This window comes from Phoxinus phoxinus, assembly GCF_949152265.1.
Source record: "Phoxinus phoxinus genome assembly, chromosome: 21".
Classification (NCBI taxonomy): domain Eukaryota; kingdom Metazoa; phylum Chordata; class Actinopteri; order Cypriniformes; family Leuciscidae; genus Phoxinus; species Phoxinus phoxinus.
The window spans coordinates 8,722,410-8,733,531 of NC_136896.1; the positions used below are offsets into that span (position 1 = coordinate 8,722,410).

At 36.6% G+C, this 11,122-nt stretch overlaps 1 protein-coding gene across 1 annotated transcript in view; it reads right to left on the reverse strand.

Moving 5' to 3' along the window:
• The window catches only part of cyth1b (cytohesin 1b), a 66,760-nt gene extending 57,562 nt beyond the window's left edge, over window positions 1-9,198 (reverse strand). Inside the window, exon 1 of the mRNA XM_079594575.1 lies at window positions 9,043-9,198. Within this exon, the coding sequence (XP_079450701.1) occupies window positions 9,043-9,061 (19 nt within the window). The 5' untranslated portion in view covers window positions 9,062-9,198. The remainder of the gene's footprint in view (window positions 1-9,042) is intronic.
• Between the last annotated feature and the right edge of the window lie 1,924 nt (window positions 9,199-11,122).

An 11,122-nucleotide genomic window follows, 5' to 3' on the forward strand; every position in this document is an offset into this window, starting at 1 on the left:
GACCCCATGATGAGAACTCATAGAATATGAAGTGCCTGACAGAACTCTTTAAGATTATACAGAGAATATTCTCTTCCAAGAATCTAAAAAGCATGCATGACTTAAAAGAAACGTTTTTTTTTGCAATAATGTTAAATCATAAGACAGCTGAATATCGCTGACTTGTTACTGGTCATGTGCCATAAAACAGGAACAGAACATTACCCTCAAATAACAATCTCTGCTTTCCAAAAATACATGTTTTTAGAAAGAAGAGTAGCCTGATTGTATGCATGACATTTCACCCTAAAAATTTTCATTCTTCTTTTCTTTCCCTTTTGAGCACAAACTAAAAAAAAAAATGTGTGTGTGTGAACTATTCCTCTCATATACAACACACTTTCTGCTCTTCAAAGCATATGTATTAAACCATAATAAAAAACAATGTTTTGCACCTGTAAATCCATCTGGGAACATCCAAGTGATCTCAGAGGGGAGACAATTGGGAGATCCTGTTGGAAAGTCCACCCAGTACTTTCCAGCTCACTCTCCTAATTTTATCTTCTGACACCCTTCCTCTCATACCATTCCACCCATGTATTTATCACCATTACAATCAGACCTTTTTTTTTTTTTGGAAATGTACTTATACTTACTACACTATTTGTAACTCTTTCTGATTTGTTTCTTTCGTTAGATTGTGGTTAGATAGATATTGGAGATTTGGCACTGACACTTTCCACCAATTGAGTGAGATTAAATACTTTTATAATGCTCAGAATATTTAATGTGCAAATTATTAACATGCAAAACATTAGCCATTAAATGATTAATTTGACATTTAGCTGAAGCTATTATCCACAGTGATTCATAGCACACTTATTACAGATACAGCGCCTTTAGAACAATTTGGGATTACGTGTCTTTCTCAAGGACAATGGAGATCATTCATAAACCTACAACTTTTTGATCATCAGACCAAATTGTTAACCAATAGGCTACACCACTCATAAGGAAGTGTGCAGGTTTTGGTGTCCCTCTCTATAGTCTCTTTTCATCTAAAAAATAATATAGTCGTGCAATCTTTTGTCTCACTTTTGATCAGTTTAATGAATCCTGAAGTTCTTTAAAAAGAGAAGCACAGCTGAGCAAATCAGGATCATTTTATCATCACAATCTCACCAACAAACAAGACTGTTCACAGCCTTATACATTTGCAGTGACTCAGGACTATAGAGAAATACAATATTTCTTTCTTTCTCTTTTTTCAGTCTTTTCTAATTGAACACTTGAGACTAGGCGGGCACCCCACAGCAAGGGGAAAGAAAAGAACAGAGGAAAATGACATGCGAGTTGCATTTGAAAGGTTAGTCAGCAGTGCTTTTACTTAAACATCAAGATCGAAGACATTTCATGACATGTCTGTGCCAAAGCCTTCTAACAAGACATATTATACTGTCAAAATCTGCAGCCGTGCTAAAACCTAACTAACAACAAAAGATCCTTTGCACTAACACCCTCAAAACTGACCCTGAAGAAAATCAAGGTCAGTTATGAGCATACCAGCATGAAAATTACACAGAGCGAAATCAATCAGGATACAGTCACAAATCCAGTTTAAGCATTACCGACACACTATCAACTGACAACTATGTTTTTACCTTTGCCACATATGTATTTCTCAAAAATGCTGTGATGTCAGAAAGTCTGGGATGAAGGTGTGGGATAGGATTTTGGCACACATTCTAAGTGTCTGGACAGCTGAAGTGCTAGAGGACCAATAAAGGCCTGCCCAGTGTCAGCAGAGTCAGGCAAGTGTTGGCGTCGGTCATTCGGCCTCTCGGTACGGTTTCAAAGGCGCAATGAACTGTGAAAATTAAAGGTTGGATTCTGAAGAGAACCACAATGGTCAGAAGCTTGGGTTTCCCATCAAAAATGTATTCCAAGAACACTTTCTGAACACTTTTTTGGCCATGTGTTCCATTCCATGTGCCCCATGTGAACACATTTATTAGACCACCGCCCAATTTAAGGTTTGTGCCACAGCTGCCCTAGACCAAAATCTGGAATTTTTTTGTTTCTGGAATGGAATGGTTAATCCACCAGTATGTGTAAGCTCTTTAGTAGTTGGCCAAGACAAAGTCCAGACTTGAATCCTATAGAACAAATTTGTGATTTAGTAGATTCAACAATATATTGCACAAAAGTTTAATCAAAAGCAAGTCTTGGGAACAACAAGAAACTATTTGGAAGTCAATACCAGTCAATGCCAGCAAGAATGTAAGCTGTTATCAAGTCCAAAGGATGCCATACAAAATATTAAGTATTTTGGTTATTATGTGTGAAAATATTTAGTTGTTTCAGTTTGTTATTTGCCTAATAACTGACAATAAACTTTTAGTCAAACAAATGTTTTTTGACAGATTCCTAGAATATTTGTGTTTTCTCTTTATTATGACAAGTGGTCTAATAAATTTGTTAAGCACCCACGCACACACGCACGCACACACACACAAAATAATATGCTGCTTTTGTCATAATTTAGCCTCATCTTCATTTTCAAATCTTGTGCATCTGTAGCCTCAGTTACAGTTATTAACGGAACAGATGGGCGTATTTGGAGCACATTTGTATATATAATATAAATTATAATAATTATATGTATTCATTTTTTTAAAAAAACATATAAAACCTTTTGAATGGTTTGTAATGGTTTAAAGCAAACAACTTGACACTTGGTACCAATCACTGATGGAAATATTTGCATATTCTGATGGTTTGCATATTTAAAGAAATGGATTTTGAACAAATTGCAAAACATTTTGTGATAACATTTCATGAGACGTTTTACACCCCATCTACACTGCAAACAAGCAATGTGACAAAACAACACAATTATAATCATTGAGGCAGTCTACACTGCACTATAATGGACACGCTCATGTGCAGTTTAGACAGATTCATTCATTATAATGGACGGCTTTCTGGTTTCTGGTGTTGTGATGCTCATTTACAGTGCAGAAACAGAAGCACAAATGAACTGTCCCACAAATCCAGACTGTTGTGATGAGCCAGACTTTGAGTATCCCCGCATTATGGTCATTTCTGTTCCCCGGTGGATACATTGTACATTAGGTGAAATTACTGATAATATTTATCAAGCAAAACAATACGATGAAAAGACACACAATAAAAATATGGTTCAAAGGAAGATAAGTGCAGAAGAGCAATTTGACAGTAATGATGAGATACCATTTCCAAGCCAACTAGCATCATATGCCAGCAGTAAAAGCTTTCATTTAACATCTGTGATATCTGCGGGTTCGTCTTCCATATAGGAAGTTGAATAAATTAGCAAATAAACATGCACTACCTTTATGTGACAACTCTTAAACAAGGATTTCCCAAATAATTAGCATTCTGTCATCATTTACTCACCCTCATGTTGAAACATGCATTAATTTCTTTCTTCCAAGAACCACAAAAAGTTGTATGCCCTGATTCAATGAAAACGTTGACATCTTGATGACTGCGACTGATTCGGTTTTTGGTTCAGAAACCTCCAGTCTCCATGTATTGTACAGTAATAGCATGAAAATGTGATCAGTACATTATTCACAATTCATTCTGTTCTGTAGAAGGACTGAAGTAGGTTTGAAATTACATGAAGGTGAGTAAATGATGACATCTTGAGATCTTCATTTTTTGGTTGAACTAAACTTGTAATGTACTGTAAACTAACAAAGGTGAAATCTACTTCTTGAGGTCCAAAATATGAACTGAATAAACACCTGAGGCTCTATTGAGAAAGACTCCTCCACCAGTAAAGTATTATAGTACATAAGTAACAACAACATTAAAATTCTGCAAATAATATTCGTTCAAATCTTTAGCTTTATGGGATGATCTATTCCAGTAGTTGATCATGGCAGATTGTATCTAACCCTTTCAAAAACAGGACAAATGGGAGGTCGCAGGCTGTTGTTGGCTGCTACTGCCCTAACACTCGTATTTCCAGCCCAAGGCGTCCCGTGAAGGAAAGCTGCTGTTTCAACTCAGCTGATCTTAAAACAGATCAGTCTTTTGAGGATTTCTGCTTCTCTGGAGCTTAAGATTAATGAGAGACTTTAGAAGGGAGAAAAACAGCAATATTTTTGGGATTAAATCAAAGGGTGCATGGAGAAGTTAAGGGTGAATGATGGAAGCAAGGTGAGCTTGATTCCAAAAATGTAACAAACACACTGCAGTTTAACTTAACTCTGTACTATTTATCTATGAATTAAATCACATACTGTAAGGCGTTTCGTCAACTGAGGGTAACTCTATGACTTTTTATGCCCCATGGGATGATTTTTATCAAGGCAGATTTCAATTTAGTATATAAACATCATATTAAAAAAATATTTACTTTTCAAATGCCCTTTATGTTTAGATCTGATCATTTTCCCTTGTCCCTGATCCAAACTTTCAGTCTTAATGTGATAGGATTGGACAGCCCAGAGGATTCACAAAACGAAGAGATGACAATGACATTCCTAAACCTATAGTGTAAAAATACACACCATCTTTTATTCCACAAAATGCATGCAGATTTTCTATATACTGTATCATGATGACACAAAAACCATGTGGTTTGATGAACCTTGTTTTGGTGACTGGCGAGATTCAATCTCAAACCTACAGAATGGGAGGTGGGTAAACCGGCAGGCCCTGTAGTTTAATGGCTAGAATCCCAGATGATACTCAATGGAACTGCCTACGTACCAGAAGCACAAGATACTGCAGCCTCGGTCTCGCTAGCAGAGCGACGCTTAAGCATGAGAGGTGCTTAGGACTTAAATGCACACTCAGTGACCAACAAAACCCAAGCATCATTACACAGAGCGGTCACTATGCCAACCAGGAACAAACTCAGCTCATACAGGCACTATATCTCTCTATTTTCCTCGCTTTTAACCCTAACATGCATCAATCCAGCAGAGCAGGATACTGAACTTTTGAAAGATGAATGATTTATGCATTATGCAAATACATTTTAAATGCACATCTTTTAAATAAAACATTTTAAATTTGTATGTTAGAATATTCCTCATTCATCACCATTACATATTTAATGAGTTGAAAATCAAATTCTAGAAAGAAATTCTTTCACTTTTTATGCACTTTAGTTTTTGAGGGGGGAAAAAAATCACTTTCTTTCTGTTATATGACCTTTCACCCCTTTAATAGCTATTTTAAAAAGTGGCAAGCCCACATGGTTATTATATCATATTATGACATGCTTGAATTTTGTGATTATTTGTCTATGTGTAGCTTATATTTATGAGCTGGATATTTTGTGGAAATAGATGCCATCTACTTGTCATTTTGTGTTAGTGCACAATTTGTGACTTTAAACCTAAACTCCATTAGTTTATCTGCATTAAGAAATCAGACTACATCAATCGTTTTTTTGTATTCTTTCCATAATACCTTATTTTTTATTTAAATGATTTAATATTTATTCCCACTGACATGGATATCTTAGTTGAGAACTAATTTAGAATCTGTTTGTTAATGTAAGCCTGCTCAAGTGGTGGACAGAAAAGTAGGACACTAGTAGTTTTAACTGTCTTTAGATGAAGCTAAAATTGGATTGTATATGTGCGGTCATCACTGTAAACAGTCTTCTTGATTTGCAGCTAACAAGTAAACCCCAAAATGCACAGACAGCAGAAAGTTTGGCAGAGAGAGTACATCAAAAACAAACCTCTGTTCAAACTCTTGCTGTATCTAACTGGAGCGCCAGACTGCCAGGGAGGAGTTAGCATCATTGAGTGACAGCTGAAAGAGGTAAAGCGAGGACACACTCAGAGGTTTCCTGTGGAGCTTTGCTCTTTCCTGGATGTGACACTTTGCCACGTCTGCAGCTGTAACCGTGGTAATGAGAGAGATATCCCAGTCCCACATACCTGTCCACATTCACAAGTCGATAAAATGATCATTTTAGAAGCTGAACTGGCATTTGGTGTATCTTCACTGGCAGGGAGGTGTAAAACTGGCATTTAACAGCTAATTAACTGATGCACAACTGAAAATAACACTGCTATAAATCTGTGCATGATGAAACCTAATCCTCTCACGTTACGACCCCTCTGCCTCTGAACATGCAGTCAGTCGGAAATATACTCCAGACATTATTTTTCATTCTAAAAGAGTTCTATGATTCAATACTGTTATCAGTAATAATTTATCAAGACTGATAAGCTAAAGACAGTGAGAGAAAGGAAAATAAAATAAAGAGGGAAAGATTAAGAGAGGTTTAGTTTCAGACTTTTAGGGGGAAAAATATAGAACTTTTAAGGAGGACCAGTTATGCCCTTTTACTAAGTCTTGATATTTTTGGGGTCTACTACAATAGGTTTTCAGGTTTGAAAGTAAAAAAATATTATTTATCTACATAACATTCTTTTTTTTTAAACATATTTCACATTGTTGCAGCACCTCTCTTCAGTAATGCTCTATTTAGTTCCTGTCTCTATAAGGCCCCTCCTTCTAAAAAGTGCAATGTGCTCTGATTGGTCAGCTGGACCAGTGTGTTGTGATTGGTCAACTTATTTGAGCATGTTTGGGGAAATGTCATGGCCCTTACCATAATCGAAACTTGTTCTTCTGAAACGTCACCAAGTACTGCTCCAATTTAAAGTTCACATCTTTAAATCACATCTTCACATCATAGCCAAGCACAACTCAAATCCACGGATGTGTTCTCAATCCGCCCCTTTTATCGAGGATGCATTGAAAGGTGACTTGTGCGGGGACTGCGGACCTGAACAGCCAGGTATCCCAGAATGCATCTTGCACCAACCAGCACGCGTCAATAGCGGATGAGAAAAACAGCATCATTTAAAAATACTACTGTTATTGTGTCACAAAATGTAGTTTTAAGAGTTTTTCAAGCAAGAAAGTAGTTTATTTATAAAGTTAGCGCCTATTTGATCTGACGCTTTCGGAGTTGTGAGATCCAGGCGCTCAGCGGGTGCTCAGCGCTCATTAACCCCACCGAGAACAGCCTTACCTCGGCTAGTCCGCTAGCTCTGATGTCTCTGTAGTGTTAAACATGATATATAATTTGGGGCAATCTTTGGTCTCATGAATCGATAAATCAGAGTACATATGCACATATTACCTGAACCACATATTAATGTTTAATATTTTAAAAATGTAAATGAAAAGAGGTAGGGTTGTGTTTTATATTTCGTTTTGTTTTAAATACTGTGAAGATAATCAATGTACGCGTGGTTTCCTGAACCACTTTTGAGTGGGTGGTGATTAATATGTTAAAGATTTTTTTCAATAAAAAAAGGCAGAGTGGTGTTTTATAACATATTTTGTTTTATTGTTGCCTAAAATATACATAGAGATCACCGGAATAGCCAGAGCGAGCTGAGTGACGCTATCAAGAACAGGGCTGTACCATTTGCAGAATCACCAGACTTGCAAACTTTGTGTACTTGGTATTAAGAAACGCCTCAGGCCTCGCTCTTTTTTTGCGTATGGCTTGGGCGGGATTGATTTAATTGAGGAATATTGTGACGTGTTAGTTCCTGGAAGAAAATTAAAGACTACAATCAAGGCGTTTCAGGGAATTCAGAAACATTGCGCACTGATATTGAGAAGAACTCCCTTTGGAACGGACTTTATGCTTTGTAACTTTGCAGACCTTTTTCATGCTCAAACAGCAAAATTTCACACTAAACAGCATAAGAAGTCCTCTTTAAGGTCACTTCTAAAGGTCAAGGGTGATGATCATGGCTTCTTTTGTGCCAAGGTTGTAGAAAAGCCCATCACTGTTGGTTAGGTATTAAATTAACTATTAAATTAAAACAGAATTAGTCTACTATTTTTTGTTTATAAGCCACTTCAGACACATGCTGATAATCTCAAATGACAAAATATTTAACATTTTATCAGACTGGTGGATATATCAGTATCACTATTTTATTGTCTGTCGGATCGATCTGAAAAGTGAAATTTGTGTGACACTCATTACTCATAATTATTCACACAGCGACTATCAACAAGATCACAAAACACTCAAATCATAAAGAGGAACAACAAAAAGTCTAACGGACAAATGAGCAGTAATTTCTATTACCGGTATGACTCAAGTTGTTATGGAAAAGACAAAGTACAGCCCTAAGAGTGTGAATTTAAGGTGGTGCGGTGCATTTAGTTCCTGCTGCTCGTGAAACCATTCCATTGTCTTCAACAAGACTTCAGGAAACTTTAGGAAAACTGTTAGGTGCAAACTTCTAGAGCTTCTTTGTTTTCACTGCTTTTAAACAGGTGTCACTTTTAAACAGGTTTCACTCTTGTACAAAAACAGACATTTAACCACTCTTCAAAAGCTTTGTGGTGTGTCTGTTGTTTTCACTCAGGATATCCTGTAACATCATTTCTGCTACTCTGACATTCTACACAAAAAAAAAAAGCAATGAAAAAGGCAAAAATATGTTACTGTGGGTATGAACACAATATAGATACATACACCCATGTCAGAAAAAATAAAATTTTGAATTTTGTGTTTTAAAAGGTAGCCTACGTTAAACAGAAAAAAACCCAACAACAACTCAAACCACATCTTTTTGATAATGTAAACAACATTTAAGTGAATGAGATGAATTTGGGTCATCCTCGACCTCATAACAACATATCTGAATGTATGATGACTCTTTAAAAGCGCACACAAATCCTTGGCTAACTTTAGCTTTAAAAAGATACATATGAACAGAAATAGGTGCACACAAACCAAATATTTGGGTCAACAACTTGTCTGTCATGCCAACATCATGGTGTCCCTACTAACAAACTTCGACAAACATTGTGTTTTAATAAGTCGTTGCCAGCATGCAAATGTTTGTTTTATTATTTAGCATCGACTAGTTTGGTCTCATTTGGATTCCAATTGAACAAAAGCTTCTATGAATCTGCCATTTTTTTCACCATAATGCACTTTGACACGCCGCTGTCAGTCTCAACACGTTATTCAGTCATATAAAACTTTAATGACATAAAACTTACCATACTCGTCCGCGTCCATCCTGCAGGGGCGTTTCACACAGACAGCTCTAGTCTTCCTCCGCCAAACACACTCAACATCACTTGTCAGTTGCGCTGCTCTTTTCTCTTCCAGGTTACTTCTGTTCCACTCACGGTGAACTGTACACACACATTGGCTGTGTGTGTCTGAAAACCTAGTGAGTCGCCTAGCATTGCTTGGCATCATGAGCGCGCAAAAATGCCCCAAAAGGCTTCCTATGTAGAACGCTGGCTGGGTTTTTAGACACAGCCAGCCTCTTTTTGTTGTGAAAGAACAAATATCTGTGTCCCATTCAAATGTTTATTTTATTTTATTCAGATGTTATTCGGATTTTGATTTTCTAGATATCCTCTGTGCTTTCCCCTCTCTCTTTTCCGCCATTTTTTATTCTGTCCAGCAGGAGTCTCCCTAACCTCTTGAGAGATTGAAATAAGGGCTTTTAAATTACACAAATGGTTAGAATGTAACCCTTTAAGTCACTTTTACATTACATTACATTTTACATTACATATTTTTTCATTTTATTATCCCTGGGTTTGGAACTTGAATGCTAAACATTATGCTGTTGTCACCCACCAGAAACCATAAATACAATAAGATTTTTCCAGTAAAATTATGTTGGTGTAGTTTTAAAACATGTAATTTCTCCCACGCATTATTTTGTCAAGCATATAATTTGACTTCCTACTACCTGTTGCACATTAAATACTGCCTATTTTCAGGATGATACATCTAATTACATGATTTAGTCTTAATATAAATGAAACAGTGGCACATAATAAGTGAATAAATGTTCTGCTCTTCTGCTTTTATTCTCATCTCCTGTATGTCTGCAGCCTCACTCTATTGGTAATTGTTTGATGATTGACAGAAGCAGTAATTGTAATTCCAAACACACAGAGCCAGACAATAACCTCGCTATGTTCCTATAAGAAAACCTCTGAATAATGCAGTCGTATTTTAAGAAAAGCCACACTGTAATTTCTAAATCATTATGTAAATATTCCATATAGATGCGCAGATTAGTTCACTGTTGCCACTGTTTACAAATTGGCCATCACAAGAAAGCTTGGTGTTTCATTGTATAGCTCTGTCTGGGTAATTTGCAGGTTTTTTGCAAGGGATGCAAAAAAAAAAAAAAAAAAAAATCCCGAAAACACTCCTTCTGGGCACCACATACACATTTTTGACATAGTTTCCTTGTTAAGTATTACCACAGACACAAAATTGCTTTTGTCTGTGCCGCACACCATCAAACACGCAACAGCAGACCAAGACACAAAGTTTCTTTCCTTCACAAAGGCACAGCATCATACCAAGCTTTCTTCTAGAACTCAATCAAAACTAGTACAACAGAGATGACTATCTTCTCAGCTCCTGAAGTTAAGGATGTGTCTTGAGATTGGGCCTTATGATAAACTAAGACTGTGCTCTTTTAACTAAGCTATTGATTAAGAAGAGATTTTAAAAAATGCAAAACTGAAATAAAAACAAGGTCATGTGACATTTAAATCGACAGGGGCTATGCAGCCAGCCACAGCCAGAGTGGTGATGTCATCATTAAGATGGAGTCATTGCCAACAGACTTGCCATGAGATTTTCCAACCATTGCATTAATTTATTTATTTTACTTCATTCTCTCTCAGAGCAGCACATTGTGGATTTTTTGCTTTTCCCTCTAGTCAGAGTGGAAACAATGAGAGTAAGCCAGCTGCAGACACAGCCTCATGGCAGACGCAGGAGCAGAGAGAGTCTTTTACTGCTGTTCTGAGTGGGAAGAGAAACAATAAAGAGACTTCAGTAGGTTTATGACTACAAGAGCAAATTCCTTGTAGATGTGATAGCAGCTAATGTTCCCTATTCAGCATCTCTGGTGTGCTTTTGTGTATTAATATGAAGAAATACGTTTTTTTTTTTCATTACCGTTCACAATAAGGGTAAAAAGCTGTTTTAACAAAAGAGCGTGGATTCAAAAAAAGTTTTATTCTACTTTATATAGGCTATTATTATATTGACAGAATAAGAGAAGCACTACAGTAGCCTCCCACATATTTTCATTGT